At 56.3% G+C, this 22,095-nt stretch overlaps 1 protein-coding gene across 9 annotated transcripts in view; it reads left to right on the top strand.

Moving 5' to 3' along the window:
• The window catches only part of PARVB (parvin beta), a 109,986-nt gene that overhangs the window by 84,813 nt on the left and 3,078 nt on the right, over positions 1-22,095 (top strand). For 5 of the 9 annotated variants that reach the window (XM_073788103.1, XM_073788098.1, XM_073788101.1 and 2 more), the window contains 5 exons: positions 1,336-1,355; positions 7,787-7,848; positions 10,365-10,433; positions 15,258-15,359; positions 17,273-20,866. In XM_073788103.1, the coding sequence (XP_073644204.1) occupies positions 1,336-1,355; positions 7,787-7,848; positions 10,365-10,433; positions 15,258-15,359; positions 17,273-17,461 (442 nt within the window). In that variant the 3' untranslated portion in view covers positions 17,462-20,866. The other 4 variants (XM_033865880.2, XM_073788099.1, XM_033865879.2 and 1 more) reach the window with 4 other exon arrangements.

Raw genomic sequence — 22,095 nt, 5'->3', positions numbered from 1 at the left:
GGATGGGAGGGGGAAGGCAGATGGCCCACCGAAGGGGGTGACGGCCAGGCCCGTGGTGGGGGGCATGTTGGGGGTTGTGCAGCGATGGGAAGAGGCTGTGCTTGGCCTTCCCGGTCTCGCAGAGGGTGAGGGAGCCCTGAGAGGGTGGCGGGGGGCAGTAGGAGCTCTGTCACCAGAGCCGGCCCCTGGGAGCGTGGCCTCAACGATTCACAGCAGCACCCGGGCAGAGGGCCTGCTTGGATGCCCAGAGGCTGAGAGGACGCAGTTCCCCTCCTTGAGGGCTGGCGGTCTAGCTGTCAAGAGAGGTTGTGTCTGTAGAAATGTGAAACCCAACCCAGGGGCCTTGTGGGAAGTGCCGTGTGACCCTCAGGAAATTTCGGGGGCGGGGGAGCACCCCGAAGTCATAGTGGAGAGAGGTTTCCAGCAGAGGCCGACCAGCCTCCTGCCTGGTCTCCCAGGCTCCAGGTTTGCTCTGTCCTATGGGTCACCTCCTCCAGGAAGCCCTCCCTGTTTGCCAAGCAGGAGTGGCTGCCTTCCTTTTAGTTCCTATAGCATCTGCTGTATGTCAGATTTCTGGTGCACGCGGGCTGTGTGGAAATGTGGGCTCATGAGTCTCTCTCACCATCAGGCGTCATGCGGGCGGGGCCATGCGGTGTTTATTTCTGTATCTCCGTGGCCTGCACATAGTAGGTGCTCGAGAGACTCTTTGTTAAATAAGATGGAGGCAAAGAACTTGAGTCTAGAGGGATTTGGGAATCAAGCAAAGGTCTCTCTGCCTCTCAGGACGCTAGTACACAGAGGGCATTCGTGATCTCAGATCCTCAAGGAGGAACCAGCTGCCTGTCCTTCGTGGTTTCAGCTCTCACCTTGAATCAGGGCCCAGCCTGTGGTTCTCCAGCATCCTTTAGTTTTGTGATTCCTTGGAAGTACATCGTGCTCGCTCCCAGAAATGTGACCTCTGGGTAATCTGCACTCTTGTATTTTAAAGTTTAAACTCACAGTGCTGGAAGACCCGTTTTCTGCTAAAATGCTCTCTGCGTTAACCACTCCCGTGATTAAACAGCCCCCAAATGGCATTAAAGGGGTGGTTTAAATAATCATGGCTATTTGCTGCAGGTCTTGTGCAAACAGTGAGAATCCACATAAGCCCCTCTCGTTTGTAATTAGAGCGGGAGAGAATTTATCACAATGTGACTTACGTTTATATAAACAACCCTTCGACTGGGCAGTAGGGGGCTCCGACTTGCCGGTCACCTCCACCACCTTCTACCGTGCTGCTTATTAAACGGGATTCTGAGCAGCCCGTCTGATGGTCCTCTCTGTTCTTGTTTGCAGGTTGATGATGGGTCGGTTTGGTAAGTAACCCAGGGGTTGGGGAGAGGGACTGGGGAGTCTGAGGTCGCCGGGCACTGTGGGGCTGCCCCAGGAAGTCACACAGGGGCAGCAGGGCCCCGGGTGGCTTTTGGCATGTGGTTTGCTTCTCAGAGCTGTGGGAGCCTGGGCGGGGATAAGCAAAGCACGGTGGAGGGAGTGAACCAGGAAAAAAGGGAGGGTGGTGATGTCCCAGTGAATACAGAGCATAGTCAGCTAGCCGGAGGGACCTTCCTTATGGGATGTATTTTCGTATATAGTTTTCCACCTTAAAATCTCCAGCTTAACAGACCTTAGAGTCAGGCAGCCTTGGCTCTGGTCCCAGCTGGGTGACCTTTGGCCTGCTCCTTCACCTCTCTGTTCCCCATCTGTGAGATGGGACCTCGGGGTTGTTGAGAGGATTTTGTGAGACAATCAGTGTTCACTCTATTTGGCCCAGGGCCCGACTCTCTCTCTATTCGTGTTGGTTTCTCTATTACTGTTACCGTTAGTAATAATAAACTCTTGCTGTTCCCAAAGAACTGTTCCCTGCCCCGTGAAAGACCTGCGACCCCATCTTCATCTCAGCGAGGGATGGCAAATAAAGGGGCCGCTTGTGGCGGTGTATAGGCCCTTAGGGATGGGAAGCCCCAAGCTCTTGGCCACAGCAAGAAGCAGCCTGTGCCAGGCTCACCGCTTTGGGGAATATTTCAAAGCACGAAGCCCTCCACGCCCCCAGATACCGTGTTCTCCAGGGAGCAGAGAGGGGAGCGTGGCTGTTCGAAGGAGAAGTGGAAACCAAATAGAAGTTCCCCCCCCCCGTGCCTTGTGAGCCCGCCAGCTGGAGCTGGTCCCTAGCTGCGGGGGCCTCGGGGTGAGGGGTGCACCCCAGAGGCACCCACGGGCTTGGCCACGGGGCCTCTGTGACCTCATGGCGATTATGGGGACGGATGCCACCGCTGCCCCTCGTGTACAAAGGGGGGATGCCGCTCTTTAGTTCTCAAAGGTCTTGAACCAGAGAAAATGCAGCAATTAAATGTCCTTAAGTAGTTCTTGAGCCGTGCTGGGCAAATTCAGTCTTCACTATTTTTTTGAAGTAGCAATTCAGTTCTTTTTAATGGCTTTATTATTAAAAAACATTTTAAAAGGGAGAGGAAAGGAAGCCTCCTGTGTCCAGTTGCTGAGGGCGCAGACAGGGTGGGGAGGGCAGCTCCCAGGGCGGCATGGGGCGCGCAGAGTGGGCGACGTGGGCGGCTTGGCCCTGCCCTGGGTCCGGGTGGGGGCCCGTTGGGAGGGGGGCCTGGAGCGCCCTTCTGTTGCTTCCCTGTCCTTTCTGCATGGAGGGGCTCAGAGCCCGTGGCCTGTAGAGGCCCAGAGGTGACTTGAGCGGGGCCCTGGGAGCATCTTTAAGTGTTGCTTCGTTTTCTGTGTGTTTTCACTTCCGTGGGCAGCATGGGCCTGGTTTGAGGTTTGGGGGTCTCGGGGAGACTCAGTTCAGCTGGGGGCTACGCACGGCCTCCCATGCAGAGGGGTGGAAGCTCGGCCAGGAAGGCCCTGGCAGCCCTGAGAAGGGGTCCCTGAGGGTCTGGTGGCCAGGGGGCGGCTCCTCCTGAGAGCCACCGGAGACGGCGGAGCGTCAGGGGGCTGTGACACCCTGAGAAGCCGAGGAGTCGGGAGTCGTTCTCAGAACTTCCGAGGCCGCCCATGCTCGTGAAATGCAAACAGGTAATTAGTGGGTGACAGGCGACTCATCTGCCCCCAGTTTTGGCTTCTGCTGACACAGGCCCCGAGGCCTCCTGGTTACCCAGATATGCGGCAGCTTCCGCTGGTCCTTCTCCCGCGGCAGCCTTCGGGGCCCCCAGAGCCCTGCTGAGGTTGAGGTCGGACCGCATCACCTCCCTCCGGGGTGCTGGTCCCCCGATGGTCCCTCGAGCTGGTTCCTCTGCACCCCTCAATCTTCTCACTGCCCCCAGCTTGCCTCACGCTAAAGCCGCAGCCCTTGCCGGGGCCTCCCAGACCCCCTTAGACCACCCCTCCTCTCTGCCCTCCTTGCTCCGCCTGCATGTCTGTCACCCACAACAGCACCCCGGGGCTCCCCCTTCCAGCTTTTTTTTTTTTAATTTCTTTATTTAATTTTGTTTATTTTTGGCTACGCTGGGTCTTGTTGCTGCGTGCGGGCTTTCTCTAGTTGTGGCGAGTGGGGGCTACTCTTCATTGCGGTGCGCGGGCTTCTCACTGCGGTGGCTTCTCTTGTTGCGGAGCGTGGGCTCTAGGCGCGCAGGCTTCAGTAGTTGTGGCATGAGGGCTTAGTTGCTCCTGGCATGTGGGATCTTCCTGGACCACTGTGCCACCAGGGAAGCCCCCCCCTTCCAGCTTTTGTACTCTCAGTAGCCTCGGCCGGAAATGCTCTCCCTCTAGATCCCTCCGTGGCTCACTCCCTCAGCATCTCCAGCTCCACTTACCAGGGAGGCCCTCCCTGAGGCCCCGGCCTGAATCACCATCCGTCCCCTGGCTTGCCACCCCCCGCCCACCTGCTTAATGATTTCTTTGTTCGTCTCTTTGCTCACTGGGAGCACTTTGCTTTGCGCCCTGCCTGCCAGGCCCAGGGGGTCTGGACAGTCGGGGACCCTCGCTTGGCCCTTCGCTCTTTCCCTTCACATGTGGCTCCTTGAGCTGTAAGCATCCTGTGGGCTGGAGCATGTCTTCCCCGAGTGCAGCCCCAGCCCTGGGCTGCACATGTTCCAGAAGCTTCCGAAACAACAGGCAGACCCTCTTTGCTTGGCTAATGTCTGCCCGGGGCAGGGGTTGTGGGGGCGGGTAGCTTCACTAGGAGCCGAGTTCTCGGCCTCGGTGGTGGGGGATGGGGGGGTCCACGCTGCACCTCCCCCAGGAGCCCCCCTCCCCCTCCCCCTCCCCGCCTCCTGCTGGCATCACTGTCCTGGCTGAAGTGGATGCGAGGCCCTTCTCTCCCCAGGGGAGCTGGGGAGCTGCAGCCTGATCTCCATGGCAACGGGCTTGCCGGCTGCCTCTCCTCCGCAGGCGCCCCTCCCCCTCCCGGGCTTCAGGAAGTTGGGGAGAAGAGAGGAGAAGCTTTCTTCCTCTTCTTCCTGGTCTCCTTGTAGCCCCTGGTCTCTCCCCATCGCACCTCCCCGTTTCTGCTAACACCGCAGCTGGATCACGCCATTCCTGGTCACCACCCTCCACAGCTGCTCACCCTGTCGAGGGACCCAGCCCTCTTAGCCTCCCCCCGCCCCCGCAGGCCTCACCCTCTGGAACCCACTCTTGGCTTTCTGCTCCCTCTGCCTGGAACGCCCTTGCTCCTTCTCTTGCCCCGGCTCAAACGTCGTGGCTCCCGTGTGAAGCCTTCCTCTGACCCCGGGCCTGTGTCCACGTCCCCAGGCTCAGGTGCCTCAGAGAGCAGGCCGGTCACACGGAAGAGGGAAGTGGCTGGAATATCGAACGATGAAGGGCTGCCCTCAGCCCCCATGTTGTGTGCGGTGGGGAGTTCCGGGGTCTGGGGCAAACGGGGGAGTCTGTGCCCCCGCTTCCACGGGCGGCTCATTGACCTGGGGAGAGCGGGGAAGAAGGTTCACTGTTGCCTCAGCTTCCATTTCTTCAAGAGGGTCCAGAAATTCAGAACTTTTGGACAGATCTTCCAACTTAAAAAACGTTGACTCAATCAAAAACCCCTTTGTTTGGAGCAAACTAAGCGGCCCTGAAAGTTGACCTTGGGTGGCCACTGGGGCCCCTGGCTGATCTGGCCGCTTTCTGCATCTTGCAGGCCTTTCTGGTACCCGTGCTTTTGTACTGTCTCCCGCAGCCTGTGCCCCTCCCGGGGGCGGGATGGCTCCCTGTTCACCCCTGTGGCTGCGGGGTAGGATGAGAAGGCATCAGTGAACTGAGCATCGGTGACGCACCTGCCCGGCGGTGGCTTGGCCCTTCATTTACCATCTTGCTTAATTCTTACACTGACAGCGAGCCTCGGGACTGTTCACTCGGGCCTCATGGCGGGAAGCGCTTTGCCTACGTCACGGGTACCAGGCTCTCAGCTGTATCTGTTTTCATTCCCAAGGCCACACACACCCGGCCGTGATGCCATTTAGTCCCCCGGGCGCAGGTGAGCGGGGCGCAGGGGCGCTGGCCTCCAGTCCCTGCGATGGCTGCCCTGCCGCCCTGACTCTGCCACCCAGCTGACGTCAAGGCTGCTCTCCTCCTGGGGGTTTTCTTAAGCTGCATTCAGAGTTTGTGTTTTGCTTTGTAAAGATTTAGCTTTTCTCCCCCGCTCTTAGCAGACTGTCTTTTTGAGTATAATCCGACTTAGAGGATTATAAAAATAATTTACAGCTGCTGCGGTAGGCAAGCTGGATGAGGGAGTTCTGCGGGCCGGGCCTCTTGGTCGCTGTTGGCCTTTAGGTGAAAAAGTGGCGTGCCCCTCACCCAAACGCACTCCCCACCCATGTGTTACACGTGTGTGTGCACACCACACACACCGCACACACACGCCTTCCTCTTTGCCTCTCACCTTCCTTCCTGCCACCCGCCCCCGAGGCCGAGGAGGCGGCTACCTGGTCTGGGCTGGACGAGGGCGTGAGCCGCCTGCCGGGGCCCTGGCCTGTGATGCTGAGGGCATGTCTTTCGGGGCAGCCTCGGGGAAATGGCTGGGATGCCTCCTTCAGAAGCCCCATCTCCGGCTCACCGAGTCCCGACCTGCCTGCTCTTTGCCATCTCTCCCCACACCCCTCTCCCTGGGTCAGGCAGCGTTGTCCTGAAGCAGGCCCTGGGTTATCTCTGGTTCTGGGCTCCAGCCCCCTCCAGACACGTGGAGGGGTCTTCCTACCCCAGCGCCCCAGCACTCCATGCTAGCGTTTGGGTCCAAGCCCCAGCAAGTAATAGAGGGCGTCTCTGCTGGCTGAGGTCGTCTGAGCAGATACCACCCACAGGCAGCCTGGGGCGATGGGTGGCTCCTGAGGACAGGAGTGGGGGCCCCAGGGCCTTCCAGATGCCCTCCTCCCCCAGCCCCTCGGGCCTGGCAGCGACTCCCCACAGTGCTGTATCCACCCTGGAGACCTCAGCCCTCCTGCCTGGGCTCCAGGGCACAATGGGCTCTGCCCCCACGTGACCCGCTGTGGCAGCGTCTGGCTAGAACCAGGCCCCCGGCCCCCAGCCAGCCCTGCTCCTGTCTTGTCCACTGAGAGCTATGTTGCCTCGGCCTCCCGTGACCTCACCACTGAAAGCGAAGGGGCTGATCCTGTGTTAATTTGGAGGACATGGTTGAGCCCAGGAGTGGCAGTTAGAGTGGGTCTGGGTCCCTGGCAGAAGGAAGGTCCCTGGGACACGGTGGAACGGGTCACTTCAGGCCCTGCAGGTGCTCCAGCAGAGGTGGACACCCCGGGGGGAACAGCTGGAGAGGGATCCTGAGCAGACTTCCTGGCTCTTTCCTTTGTTCTGAGCACTGGCTGTGGGCCCTTCACTGTTCTGGGGCTGATGACAGTGCAGGGAACAAGTGAGACAGTGATCCGGCCTGCAAGGAGCTGACAGTCCAGCAGATAAAGAAAAATAAAATGTGCTCTCAAGTAGCGAATAGGTGCTATGAAAATTGCACCAGGGTAAGAGGACAGATAGCAGAAGTGGGGTGCTCCTTTAGAAGCAGATGGTCCTGGAAGGCCCCTCAGAGGAGGTCACCTCAGAGCAACCTATGGCGGTGAGGCTGGTCAACAGCAGGTGCAAAGGCCCTGCGGTGGGCATGTGATGGAGGAGCAGGGGCAAGCTGGTGGGTGGAGTGAGGTCAGGGAGGGCGAGTGTGTTGCGGGGGGAGGTGATGCTGAGCTCGCTGGACCCTATGGGCCCATGAGAGAGAGAGTGAATTTTATCCTGAGAGTGATGAGACGCTGGTGGATAGTTTTAGTCCGGGCAGGGGTGGGGAAGAAATGATCCATTTACACTTTAAGGGGCTCACTGTGCCTGCGAGGGAGAATGGATGGGAGGGGCTGGGAGTGTAGGAGGGAGACCGATTCAGCAGGAAGTTGTAGCTGCCCACCGCCCCCGGTGAGGGGAGATGGGGCTTGTATGGGGTTGGCAGCCATGACCAGCGGGGGAGGTGGTCAGATTTACTGATAAGATTTACCAGTAAGACAAGGAGTGTGAGGAAAGGGAGAGAGGCAAGGACGCCTCAAGTCCTAGGATGTGATGGGGGCAGCCGTCCAAACGCTACCCCCGTATTGTAGGTTGAAAGATAGAAGCCAAGTTAGAAGGACCCTTCAGAGCATCTTTTCCTTGGTTTTGCTGCTCGTCAGCACCCGCCCCTCGGTTCTGGCAGGAACGCAAAGGATTCTGGGCAGGCTGAACATCAGAGGGATTAGAAGCTGCCTGGCCCCCGGGCGGGTGGGGATTAGAGCAGCACGGGTGTCTCCTTAAACCCTTCTCTGTGTCTCTGCAGAGCGGGACGCCTTTGACACGCTGTTCGACCACGCCCCGGACAAGCTCAGTGTCGTGAAGAAGGTGAGCTCTCTATCCAGCTGTGTTTCCCTCTGTCCCCGGGCTTTTCTTACGGCATGAACACTCCGTGCAGGGAAGAAGGTGGGCAAATGTTTGAAATCTCTGAAATGTTTGCCACATGGATTGAAGTGTAATTATTCAAAAGCGTAACTGCAGTGCATAAAATTAGCACCTTTTAACTCAGCATCTCTGCTCCTGGGTATCTTCCTGCCCACCCACCCCGCTGCTGTGGAGTGAATTACCCCACCGGCACTGGGGGGTGGTTCATTCCGAATCAAGGCTTTTTTTCAATGTGGAAATGTTTTTCAGCGTGTCAGCTTGCTGGCTCGGGCTGGCCTCGTTACATTGAAGCCGCGTTCACGACGTGCCTGGTAAACGAGCAGGCGTTGCTAGCAGAGCTGTTCTGAGCTGCATTTGGCCCGTCTCTCCCAGACGGGAGCACAGAGGAGAGGCCCTTCCTCAGCCCAGGCAGCCTGCTGGTCGGTCTACGGATGGACAAAACCGGACAAAACCGTGTGAACGAGGCTCCGGAGTCAGGCTGGGGAATAGCGAGCTTCCAAGGGGATCTGCCCGGAAGCCTTGCTCTCCGTCCAAAAGAATCAAGACTCGCTGCACATCGAGTTATCTGAGCATCTGTAGGCCTCTCATTCAGGAAGGCAGCAGTGGGATGGATCTGAGCCCTTAACCCTGGGGAGAGAGCTGTCTGTCTTGGACAATTTCCCCACACAGGTTTCTTAATGCAGGACTTCTCAGAGCCTTTAATATGCTGACATGCTTTGCAATTCTCCAAGAGGGGGCTTAGTAGGAAGCATTTTCCAAGCATGTTTGCCCGTAGTGAGATCTGTTTATTTATTTGGGGACAGGACATATTAAATTCCCATGGAACCCATGTTTGGAAAATGTTGGTCCAGGCTGGGACAAGGAGATTGTTAGTTCTTGAAGCACTTTGCAAAAGGCTGGCAGAACCATCCCAGTGGTCCTTCTGGGGCGGAGCCGTCTTAGCATTCTCGGGTCACGAGAGACATACCCTGGGGCCTCAGAGCATTGCCCCCCGACCCGCCCCCGGCCACATCCGACCCCCAGAAACCTGACGGAACGTATTCAGTGGATGCACAAGAAGAGGATTCCTACCTGCCACGATCCCCCCTCCGCCCACTTACAGGCTGTGTGACCTGGGCAGATTATAACCCCTCGCGGCAGGTTTCCCACCTGTCAGGACAGAGGCAGACGCTGTGAGAATACGACGCGACCTCCCTATGCGAGGACCTGGCTCGAAGTAGATAGTTGCTAGGTGGAGTTGAATGTGATGTGGAGTAATGTTGTCTTTCGGTAGATCTGACGCTGATTTATTCTTTGAAAAGGAACGCTGGGGGGACCCCAGCAATGACCAAGACAAAATCCTTTAGTTTCCCGACAGCTTCCTGCTTCCAGTCTGGCCCTTTCCCACTCTCACACTGGAAACTGTTGTGTTCGGGGCTCCCGTCCACCTCTCCAGGTCCCTCCAAGGTCATGCCCTCCTACTCTCTCCCATCCCGCCCACATCCAGCCGCAGCCGGAAGGTGCCGGAGGGTTTGCACGTGTGTACGTGGCCTGGGTGGCTGCTCCGCCCTCTCCCCACACTCTCATCTCCCACTTGGCTCACCCCCCAGCTCAAATGCTACCCCCCCGCGCCACATCTTCCAGGGACCCACGCACTTCTCATCAACACCCCCCGCCCCGCCCCGCCCTGCCCCGCCCTTGTGTGTTTCACGGGCTTTGCCGTTTCTCTCGATTCTCCGTGGCCTCCGCTGGGTGTGTATGTGGAGAATCGTGCCTCGGACTCTTCAGGGTGGGGCTCTGTCTTAGTTACTGTCTCGTGTCTCTAGCAAGAAGCAAAGTGCCTGGCACAGGGTAGATTTGGGTGGAATGAAAAAGGGATGACATCATGTCCAGGGTAGGCAGAGGTGGGGTTGGGGTTGAGTTTCCATGAAAGTTGGGTTTGATTACCGAGAAAAGTTACACGTGGCAAGTTTTAAACTTTTGCCAGAGAGGAGAAGCCAGTGGCCCTATGTACATATAAACCAGGGCTCAGAAAAATCTCTGGCGTTTCATCCTTTACTGACACTGTGATGGGTGTGGCCCCAGGCAGCCTTTCTCTCTCAGTCTCTTGTAGTTCAAGGTTACATCTAGCCTACATTTAAGCATTTATCTCCCCCTGACAGTTATATCCTTCTTGAGGGCACTGATTATTCTTCTGTAGGGTTGTTAAATGTGGTGTGTGTGTGGATTGCGTGTGTGCAGATGGGCTGGGGAACAGAGATGTACGTTTCTTCTCCAGCTGGGATAGATTTAGGCATTATCCCATTAAAACCAAGGGTTATTGTAAGAACATTTCGCTTTAAACACGAGCATTTTATTTTAGCAAACAGAGGAGACGATGGAAGCGTTGCATAAAGCCAGTGATGGCAAATGTCACATCTGTCCCCCAACGTGGGAGCTGGGTCTCTTGCTCACGGTTCCCGTGTCTCTTTGCTTTGCAGTCTCTCATCACATTTGTGAACAAGCACCTGAACAAGCTGAATTTGGAGGTGACGGAACTGGAGACCCAGGTAAGCTGTGTTCTGGGCTGAAGGACCCTTTGTCCGGTGTCATCTTCAGCCAGCTTTCTGATCCCTGGCGGGCCGTGTGAACAAAGTGTGTTCGTCTAACAAGGAATGCCCATCCCACAGCCAGGAAAGCCCCAGCCCCAGCCATCCTGGCCTTCCCCCAGACCCTCTGTCTTAATTTCTTGGGGCTACCTTAGCTAGTACCTTAAACAACAGACATTTATGTCTTCATAGTTCTGGAGGTCGGAAGTCCCAGATCAAGGTGTCTGCAGGGCTGGTTCCTTCTGAGGCTCTGAGCAGGGATCTGTTCCAGGCTCTCCCCCGCCTACTGGTGGCTTGCTGGTAATTTTTAGCGTTCCTTGGGTCATTAGATGTTTTCATCCCGGTCTCGGCCTCCTTGTGGGTGTTGTATCCAAATTTTCCCCTTTTGTAAAAACACAGTCACGTTGGATGAAGACCCACCTTAATGACCTCATCTTACCGTGAGGACTTCTGCAAAGACCCTGGTTTTCCAAATAAATTCACGTTCACAGATTCTGGGGGTTAGGATCCGAACACATCTTTTTTGGGGGGGGGATACAATTCAAGCATAACACCCTCCAGGATGCCATCGCACCTTCACCAAAGAGCCTGTGCGTGTACGGGTCCCTCAGTCTGGAATGGCCCGGCCCCCTGTGCTTCTGCTGTCGGTAGCCGTCCTGCACGCAGCGCAGCGGCTGGCATCTAGCGAGTGCTTACTAATATCCCTCTAATGGATACGCACAAAGCATTTCTCCTACAGTAAGTATAGAAAGTAGACTTCCCCACCCCCACTCAGAGCGGAAGCACCATCGTGAAAATGTTTCGAGTGCTCGGCAAGCGTTAAAGACAAAATATAATTTTCCCGGGATTAGCTGCGTGCCTGAATTCGGCGTTTTTTGTGTTCTCAGTGCCGATTTCTCTAATGCGCAGCTGATGCTTCTCAGACCCCTGGGCGATTGCATTCGTTCCTTTCTCTTTCTTTAACTTTTCTCATTTGCTTTTCTAATTAAAAAAGTAATTCAGGCTCATTGTAGAAATGTCTGAAAATGCAGATAAGCAAAACAAATAAAAGTCATCCGTAATCCCATCACCCAGGGATAGCGGTGCCGGGGATTTTATTCCACGTCATTTCTCTGCACGGATAGCGCATCGTGGGCAGCACGGTCTGTGTTTGAAAGCCGAATGGGCCGTTTTTAATGTGTATATCTATTTGTGCATTGTTTGCAAACACACATATTTTTTTTATCCGTTTACTAAAAAATTGCACATTTATCCTCTGATTATTTGCGGCTTGAAATCTTAACAGTCCAGAAGTGTACTCACTGAAAAGCAACAGTCCTTTTGTGTACTCCCCCTAAACTCTCCTGTCATCCTCTCCAGAGGTAATGAACTACAGTTAATGGTCGGATGTGTATTTTTCTAGATGGTTTGTAGGCGTAAGTGTATTTTTTGAAATGGCAATGGGTCCTCCTGTACAGCTGTTTTGTAAAGTGTTTTTTGTTACTAAGTAGTGTGGGCATGTTCTTGTGTGAGTGTGTGTGTGTTTCTGTCTAGTCCTTTTTGTGTTGTCTGGTCTGTCTGTCTGTGTTTGTCACTTTTAATAGCTGCCTTCTATTCTGTTCTAAGGCTGTGTTGTGCGTCTAAACCCAGTCCTCATGACGGGACGTTTGCCGATCTTGTAAACAGCTGTTCAGCGGGCATCTTGGCACACAGCTATTTGTGCCCTTGTTTGCTTCCTCAGGATAAACTTCTAGAAATGGGGTCATTAGAGCATTTCTCCGTAGTAACACGGAGGGCCCAGGAAGGTTTGCCCGCCTGAAACTCTCACTGGCGCTGTTGAGAACCCACATCCTCGCCAACCCTTTCCGACTGGCCCTGCCCAGGTGGGCCTGCACAGCGGTATTAATAGCCAGACATCTTAGGCTGAGACTCTAAACTTCAATTTGCATTGATCTCTATTTACTCAGTATGTCCATTTTTTTTTTATCGCCGCACAATATGAAGTAATATCTTAAAACTATTTTGAACCAGTGGTCCACCAGGAAAGATCACTGGCCATAGAAATGCAGAGTGTTTTCCTTTTGTGGCAAAGGATTCTGGGTATTTTGATAAATATGTTCATCATTAAAGTCTCGATGTCCTGGAAGTCAGAGGCTCAAATTCCTGCTCAGGGCGTGTGTGTGTGTGTGTGTGTGTTTGTGTGTGTGTGTGTGTGTGTGTGTGTGTGTGTGTGTGTGTTTTCCTTTCTTTTTAAAACCACTTTTATATTGTGGGCGGCTTCCTAGCTCTGTGATACTGAGCCAGTTCCTCTTTGAACCTCTCCCCACATGTTTAAACTGGAATGGAGAAAATGCATTTGAAAGGTCAGTAATACATGCGCATGAAGACAGCGGTGGGCCTCCTGGGGATTTCCATCTCCTGCAGAGCCGCACCCTGGATGCTGAGTGAGGGCACCCCGTCGAGGGCCACTGCTCTTGCGCGTGTGAAAACCGAGGGTCCCACTCATTTGCTGATAAGCCGGCCTGCTCCGCCTGGCCCTCACCCTCCTGGTACCCCATCCCTCCCCTGCCTTCCTTTCTGCGTGACCATCTCTCCCACACTCCTGTGACACGGGGGTCCCAGGGTGGGTTAGAAGATGCCTTAGAAATCAGCAAAGGCTCTCCAGGCATCTTGGCACCTCAACACCCATTCCCCACGCCTCCCGGCAGGTGATGCGGCTGGATTCTTCTGTATCCCTGGAAATGGCTCAGTGTTGGTGAGAGAGCGGTTTTGGGGGTGCGCTGGCTCAGTGTCACCGGGGAGGGGGCAAGAGCTGCCAGAACATTCCACCAGCACTGTCGGCCAGAACAGGAGCTGAGTAGGTGACGTCTGCATGGCGTGGAAGCGTGAACCTCGTGACGCGCAGGCAAAGGGTCAATCAGATCACGTTAAACCAGGGTCTGGAGCGCTCTGCCCAGGAAGGACCTGCCCGTTCACACGTTATGATCGTGTCTGTCTGCCTTGGGCCGTTTCTCAGCGTCCCCTTCCCCTTCCAGAGGGCAGGGCTTTCTGACGTTGGAGGCTTGGGATTTTGACTTTTTATCCTCGGCCGCCTGGCTGTGATGGTGGAGGGAGCTGCCACTGTTGCCTTTAATAAAAACGTCCTCGCTTCTGCAGGTTCTCTTTTTACCTCTGCGGTTGCTGGTCTCAGGAAGCTGAAAGCCTCCTGGGTGTCGGCCCCTTGCAGCTGTCCAGCTGTCCTGCGTGGCAGCCTTCTAGCCCAGGGCTGGCCAGTGAAACTTTCTTTAGTGATGGAAACGTCCTATCACTACACCATGCGACACAGTAGCCACTGGCCACGTGTGGCTGTCAAGCACTTGAAATGGGGCCTGTGTGACTGACGAGCTGAAGTTTGTATTTTATTTAAATTTTTTTAAATTGAAACTTAAGAGTTCTGGAGGTTGGTTGCATAACAACGTGACTGTACAAAATATGACTGAAACGCCCGCTGGCAAATGGTTAAAATGGTACATTTCGTGTTATGTACGTTTTACCGAAATAAGCCAACATCATTCAAAAAAGTTTGTAAAGGGACTTCCCTGGTGGTCCAGTGGTTAAGAATCCACCTTCCAATGCAGGGGAAGCGGGTTCAATCCCTGGTCAGGGGAACTAAGATCCCACATGCCGCAACTACTGAGCCCGCGCCACAACTAGAGAGAAGCCCGTGTGCTGCAACGAAAGATCCCGCATGCCTCAACGGAGACCCGTTGCAGCCAAATAAATAAATTAATAAGTTAAAAAAAATTTCGTAAAAAATTTCACTAGGCACATGTGGCCAGTGGCTACCATATTGGACCACACAGTTCCAGAATCTGGAGGCTGGGGTCCTCACGAGTCCTCGATCTGCAGGAGGCCTCAGAGATACCATGTCTGCCCTCTGGGAGGATGGGCGGGTCCTGCCCCCCCTGCCCCGCCCCGGGGGCTGGGGGGTGGGGCTGGTCCATGTCCCAGAGACCAGGCTCTGCCTCCTGAGCCTTGGTCCCCTCCTCTCCTCTGGCAAGTTGTCCTGCCCTCATTGGTCTCCATCACTTCATCTGTAAAAGGAGCAGTTGCTCCCTGTCCTGGCTCACTGGGCGGTGGGCAGTGGAGTGGGGTGAGGGGCCCCGGCAAAGAGCGCAGTCTTTGGCTCTAGATTCCTGGGCCCCTCCCGTGCGTGGAAGGTGGTGCTGGGCCGGGTAGCAGGTTGAGGGGCTGGGGGTGTGGGGTAAGGCTGCAGCCTCCTGATTAGGGCCCAGCTAGGACGGACCCAGCCCGTCGTCACCGGGGCACGGGAGGGTCTCTTCCCATGCTGCGAATACCGCTAGAAGGAGGAACTCAGGCAGCTGACAAAGCGAGCAAGCAGAACGGGGCAGCAAACCCCAAACCGAAGCCTAGGGCGCCCTGCAGCTTGTGGATTAACCGTGCCCTCAGGCCCCTGCTCGCTGCTGGAGCGCTCCCTGCGTGCCGGGTGCTCCTTGCTCCACCCCTCCCCCTCCCACCCCGCAGGGTACCCACGACAACCCAGAGAGTTGGGAGCTAGCGTTATCCCCAGGGTCAGTGGCCTGCTTCTCTCCGCGCAGCGGCACTCCATCCCAAACACACAGGTCGTCACATCCAATCCCGAGCGCGCGCTTTGCACCCTCGTCCTTCACCTGACTGCAGGCTCGCTCTCCTCAGCAAGGGATGGATTTTTTTTTACTTTAAAACATTCTCCTCCTTTCGAGGGGCTGCAGATCATTCACTGACTCCGTGCGTGGCCCAGAAACATCCCCACGTGTCCCTCTGTAGTTTGCAGATGGCGTGTACCTGGTTCTACTCATGGGGCTTCTGGAAGACTACTTTGTACCGCTGCACAACTTCTACCTGACCCCGGACAGCTTCGATCAGAAGGTACGTGCATGTGTGGTCTCCATCCCGGGAGTGGCCCGGGATGCGCTCGTCCAAGGGCACAGTGTAGAATCCCCCGACCACTCTTTCTGGAGTCTAGCTGCATTCTCCGAAAAATAAGTACTGCCCAGAAAATGGTATTGCAATTAGACGTGACCCTCAGGAAAGGAAGGAAACCCGTGGGCAGCGCCTGACGCATCCAGGTGTCGTGTGCCTCGTTCTCTTCGGGTCTTTCCCCCGGCACGATGCTGGTTTTAATCATTGTGGCCAAAGGTCAGTAGAGTTGCAAATCCCTCCCCTGTTCATGACACACAGACATTCTGTCTGGTTTTCCCGCCGCTTCAAGAACTTCCTATATATACCATCTTAAGTGGCAGCACAAAGTCTATGGAGTGGCTCTGAGGTCACAGTCTCCCTGTTCCCCACTTTTGGGCGATCAACTTGTTTCTTTTTCACTATTAAAACAATAAGGCAGGGACTTCCCTGGTGGCGCAATGGTTAAGAATCCGCCTGCCAATGCAGGGGACACAGGTTCGAGCCCTGGTCCAGGAAGATCCCACATGCTGCAGGGCAACTAAGCCCGTGCGCCACAACTACTGAACCTGTGCTCTAGAGCCCACGTGCAACAACTACTGAGCCTGTGCACCTAGAGCCCGTGCTCCGCAACAAGAGAAGCCACCGCAATGAGAAGCCTGCGCACCACAACGAAGAGTAGCCCCCGCTCGCCGCAGCTAGAGAAAGCCCGCGCGCAGCAATGAAGACCCAAACGCAGCCAAAAATAAATAATCTATTAAAAAGTATTTAAAAACAAAACAATAAGGCATTGTCTTGAATAGGTACACACACACATATGTATGTGTGTGTATATTTTTTTCATTCCTGTGGATTGTTTTCTAGGAAAATCCCTCAAAGAGGATTGTCCGGGTCAAAGGGCATGACCTTCACATTTGGGATGCCCTTGTGACCAGGTGGTTTGCCTCCTGCCAGGGCTTCCCGAGGTCCAGCCATCCCAGCAGTATTTAGCGCGTTGCTTTTAGAAATTTGGCTCGTGGACTGGCCGTATTGCTTGAACTCGAGAGCATCTGTCATTTTATTTTCCCGAAGCGCTAGACCGTGAGTTGGGGAGACAGACAATGCAAGCAGGTGGCAGCAGTTCAGAGAAACATGGAAGCAGGGCCAGTGTTGATCAATCTGCCCACTTCTGGCACCTCGAGCGCGGTTTGCTCGCGGCCAAATGCCGCTGCCGTCTTGCCTGCTGAGATGGAATCAGAGCAGATCAGCGAGGTCCTGGCAGGTTTGCGTCCGCGGTGAGCGGGGATGCACAGGGCTCTGCGGGGCCGGTCAGGAAGCAAGAAGACAAGACAGTTGGGTGACGGGGCTCATCTTGCATTTCCCGGCCACGTGGCTGGCTGCAGAAACGTTGTTTTGGAGAGATCTTTTCTTTGTTCAGATGTGTACGAAGGCTGGCAAGAAGGGTGAATTTAGTCAGGCCGTCTGGAGCTGGGCTTCTTTCCAGGACGGGCTCGGTGCAGGGGCAGGGGCGTCCCCTCCCAACTCGATCTCCTTCCCTTTGAGACGGGATGAAAGTCTCTGTCAGTCGCTCTCTGGCCTGGGAGGTGTGAGGCCTGTTCGGTCCACCTTTGCCTCTGATCGGGAGCCAGGAAGGGAAGGCTGCTGTAGGGGACCGTGCCCAGCGTGGTACTGGCCCATCGACCCTCGAGGAGGGGACCCAAGGGCCGCTGGAGCTCTCCTCGGAAGGGGCCTTCTGGAGGGTCCTTCTCTGGCCACGTTAGCCCCCAGCTCCCAGATTCTCTGCTTTCCTCCCCACGGGGAGTCGTGGCATCATGCCACCGCTGGGAGGTTCCTCGTGAGCCATGGTGGTTATTAACCTCCAGGTCTTCCCGACCACCTCGCAGGTGATGGCCTTTCCCCGTTGCACAGACCTGAACCCACTTCAGGCTGGTCCCAGTGCCCGAGCTCCCAGGCACCTCGTCCAAATGTGGCCAGGCAGTGGTGACATGTGCAGAGAGACCGTCATGGAGCATTCCCGGGCCAAGACTGTGAGGCGCTGGGAATCTTTGCAGCAGCAGCAGGAGGCTGAGTGAGCAAAATCAGGGATGCGTCGTGGGCTTGTGTTTTTAAACAACTGCACTGGATTTTATTTTTTTAAATAAATTTATTTATTTGTTTTTTATTTTTGGCTGTATTGGGTCTTTGTTGCTGCACGTGGGCTTTCTCTAGTTGCGGTGAGCAGGGGCTACTCTTCGTTGCGATGTGCGGTCTTCTCATTGAGGTGGCTTCTCGTTGCGGAGCACGGGCTCTAGGCGTGCGGGCTTCAGTAGTTGTGGCACGCGGGTTCAGTAGTTGTGGCTCGCAGGCTCTAGGGCACAGGCTCAGTAGCTGTGGCACGTGGGCTCAGTAGTTGTGGCTCATGGGCTGTAGAGCGCAGGCTCCGTAGTTGTGGCGCACGGGCTTAGTTTCTCCGCAGCATGTGGGATCTTCCCGGACCAGGGCTCAAACCCGTGTTCCTTGCATTGTCAGGCAGATTCTTAACCACTGCACCACCAGGGAAGCGCCCTGTACTGGATTTTAAAAAGACGAGACCAGACGTCTCCGACCCTGTAGGTTCCTGCAAACAAATGAACGGCCCCTTTGAACTGTCTCAGAGGCATGGGTACCACCGACGGCTTCTTGTTTTAGGCCCACCGTTTGAGCCTTGCTCTGTGCTGGCCACTTTGCTGGGTCCCTTGGGCCTGTCACTCACCTTCTGGAAGATTCCACAGCGTCCCTCTCTCTGGGGGTGGAGTGTGTCCTGGAGACTTGGAGGTTATTCCTAGAAGCAAATCCCAGAAAGGGCTTTGCAGTTTCAAGGCGCTTTCCCTTCTGTCTCCTCGTCTGACTCCCTACCCTGGTGAGGAATCGGGACCTCGCACGGGGGCTGGGACTATGGTGGGGGGTGGGTCACAGTCAGCAGGGGCAGAGCTGGAAAAGCCCACTCCTTTTCGGGACCCTCTACTCTTCTCTCACCTGGCCAGGTTTTTGGAAATCCTTTGCATTGCAGAGAGGAAGGACTTAGGGTCCTGCCCGTGGGCTGGCTCGTAGCAGCAGTGTAGGGCCTTGGGGTTCAGCTCGAGGCCGGGGGGTGTGTCACACTCTGGGATCACGGTCAGGGAGGTGACCTCACATCCTCAGCAGGAGCTGTTTGCTGTTCTTTGTGCCCAGTCCGTGGGGCTGGGCTCTGGGGATGCTTCTCTGCCAGGGCAGAGGAGTTGTGTATGGTGAGGCATGGCTCTGAGAGAGAATGGAAGGAGGATGGGGGGCAATTTCCCTGGTGGCGCAGTGGTTGAGAGTCCGCCTGCCGATGCAGGGGACACGGGTTCGTGCCCCGGTCCGGGAAGATCCCACATGCCGCGGAGTGGCTGGGCCCGTGAGCCATGGCCGCTGAGCCTGCGCGTCCGGAGCCTGTGCTCCGCAACGGGGGAGGCCACAGCAGTGAGAGGCCCGCGTACCGCAAAAAAAAAAAAAAAAAAAACAACCACTGTTGGGACGTCCCTGGTTGTCCAGTGGTTACGACTCTGTGCTTCCACTGCAGAGGGCATGGGTTCGATTCCTGGTCAGGGAGCAAAGATCCCCAATGCGGCACAGTGTGGCCAAAAATCTATAAATAAAATAAAGTAAAATAAAACCTTTAAAAAAAGTCTACAAATTATTGTTACTTAAAAAAGCACAAATCACTGTTGTGCTGAGCAGCTGCAGAGAAGTGGGACGTGGAAGGGTGCCCCCCCCCCCCAGCTATTCTCTCCTTGGGGCAGGGGCGGGGCCTCAGGGACTGAACCACACTCCACACCTGCGCTGGGGGCGGAGCCTGCAGGTCTGGTGGGGCCACGGAAGACATCCGTTCCCACGTTGGGCTGACGGTCTAACCTGATTTGTTGCACTTCCCCCTCTTTGCCGTCTTGACTCTGTCCCCACTCAGAGCCTGTGGTGTGTGTATGAATTCTGGGATCTGGACGGCTGGCAGCCGATGGCCGAGGAAGCAGGATGCTTTGGGAGACAGGGCCCAGGTTCCGAATCCAGACTTGGGTGGGCTGAGTGCCGGCCCCATCTCCTTGAACCTTGCGCCTTTCTTGGCACGGATGTCCTCATCTGTTTAGTCCCGGGACCTCCTCTGTAAAGTGGGAGATGACAGACCCTCCCGTCCATTTCCCATGCTCGTCGCAGCTCGAGGCCCAGCCTAGTGCAGCCCTCCCTCCCGGCCGGCTCCGGGCACTGCAGGTGGGGCTCTGGAAGCCTGGCTCCTGTCTCCCCACCGCCTCTGCACGGCCCGAGAGCCTCTGGTCATGTGCAGCCCTCCCAGCCCGCTCTGGGCCATGTCCCCCATGCCAGGGCCCGGCTCCTCTTAATGCCAGCAGCCCGTGGCTTCCTTTGCTTCTCTGAGCGCGGCCCGGTGCCACCGTGGCCTGGGTGCTTCCCGGCCGCACCCCAAGCTCTTGCGGGCTTGACTAGCTGAGGGTTATTTTGCCAGATGTCTTTCTCCTGGTTAATTATTAAACCACATGGCAGGTAAACTTGTTAGCGTGTTTCTGATTGCATTTGCAGTGAAATCACGAAAATGTTATTGTTCAAAGGGTATTCGATTATGAAGAGCCCTAAAGTCCTTTCTAGCGCTGACACTGGCGAGGTATTTTAGTTTTTGGTCCTCTGCCCCGCACCAGCCTTTGCTCGAAGCAGACGTCTGGCTGCCTGTGATTTGGTTGATCACCGGCATCAGGTGGTTCAGGTGGACTTTAAACACAGCAGAGAAGGCTCCGTGGCTAACCTCGGCGGCAGCCATTAGCAGAACGCGAGCTTCGAGCATCCTTGCGGGCCGAGGGCTGGAGGGGGAGGTCGTGTGGGGATGCGGATGTGTCCGCCTTTCTGGGGCCGTGCAGGTGAGGGCCGGGACCAGAGCCCAGCTGCAGCCACCCGCGGCCTGACATCAGTTCCAGCAGGGTCCAGTTGCCTGCCCCTTACCGGGGCCACCGCTGTCCTGCCGAGAGCGCAGCTGTCACACTCAGCTCATTCGAGGCCCTTCTGGCAGACGGGGGGTGGCTGCTTTATGCTGGGGGTGGTGCACGGCGCTGGGTACCTTCGGGAGGTGACTTGTCCTTTCTGAGCCTCGGTTGCCTCATCTGTAAAAGGAAGCCACTGTCATTTGTCATCATGTGGATGTGTCGGGACCTGGGGACCCCCAGCCCTGGAGGGCAGGCTTTGTGCCCATGTCCCTGCATGTCCCAGCCGCCCCCGATCATTGGTGAGGGGAGTGAGGACCACCAGGTGAATGTGTGTTACCCTCAAAAGACTCCCTCACCCTCCCTCTGCCCATCCTGTCGCTCTGCCCAGGACACCCCTGTCCTCGTGGCCGTAGTTATTCCAAAGGCTCCCTCTGTCCACGCTTGGTCCCATCCCGTCCTTTGAGAAGGAAAGCAGGGCGCAGCGGGCGGGCCTGGGACCAGCTGCGGCCCCGGTGCTAACTCTGGCTTCCTCCGCAGGTCCACAACGTGTCATTTGCCTTTGAGCTGATGCTGGATGGAGGCCTTAAGAAGCCCAAGGCTCGCCCCGAAGGTAACGCCCTGACCCAGGTCTTAGAGCGGCTGCCCGGCCAGCCATGTCTCTCCCTTCAGGCCCCGCACGTGTGGCTCAAAGGCTGGGCTCTGCGGACCCCAGCGCCACATGTCCCCTGTGCTCAGGGTTTCGGGGACCAAGAGGCCTGCGCCGGCAGAGCCACCCAGGCTGATTCTTTAGTAACCACTTGACTTGGAGGACGTGGTCTCTGCTCCACGGCCTCAGGATTGAATTGCGTCTCCAGGTGCCATTGCTCGGGCTAGAGCTGCCGCTTCGCGTCTTGAAAGGATATTAGCGGTTTACTGCAGTTTAATGCCTGCCGGGTCGATGTCCTGATGCCCGGGCGATGCTCGTGAGCAGGGACGTGGCTCAGTCATGCCCCATGAGGTCTGGATGGCAGTGGAGACCCGCAGAGCCCCCCCTCGCTGTCATACCTGGCTCCTATGTTAAATGACCTATACGAGGAATCCCTAATGCAAATGGGCATCTGAATCCCGGGGGCGGGGTGGCTTCCTCCAACACAGCTTCTGATCTGGGGGCCGTGGAATGGATCCTCCAAGTCCCGTCTGTAACAAGTTGCCAGGTGACGCTAGCGCTCCTGGTCCGGGGACCCCACTTTGGGAATCACCGCCCTACAGTGACGGCATGAACTCTGGGTGGGGTGTCCTCCGCACACACACCCCCTGGGAGGCTCAGCGGCCACTGCTGAACACTCGTCCGGGGACGGGAATCCCGTCCTGTGACCCGTGATCCCCACAGCCCTCCCCAAGCCCCTGGTCTGAGCTCACAGAGCAAGAGAGCAGAACCAGGTCCCTGACTCCCAGGAGGACAGAGCCCCTTCCCACCAAACAAGGCGGTTGGGACTTACTGGGCCACACGCTGTGCCTGACCTTGAGGGGGTGGGACAGCAGCTCCCACCTGCCCTGCCCCAGGAGGCCCGTGGTCCTGGCACAGGATGGCCTGTGGGTGTTTGGTCCCCAGTAAGTGTCCTCGGTTGTCGTAGACCCTACACCACGCAGACTTGTCCAATGCAAATCCCAGAAGGGATGAAGACGCATCCTCGCCGTCCCAGGTGCTCATCCCACGGGTAGCGGCCCGGGGGCTCTCACGGCAGTCTGTATCTTGGGGGATGGCA

Source organism: Tursiops truncatus, chromosome 11, assembly GCF_011762595.2.
Source record: "Tursiops truncatus isolate mTurTru1 chromosome 11, mTurTru1.mat.Y, whole genome shotgun sequence".
Taxonomy (NCBI): Eukaryota; Metazoa; Chordata; class Mammalia; order Artiodactyla; family Delphinidae; genus Tursiops; species Tursiops truncatus.
Note: the sequence above shows the minus strand (reverse complement) of the source record. Positions and strands in the feature narration are given on the sequence as shown.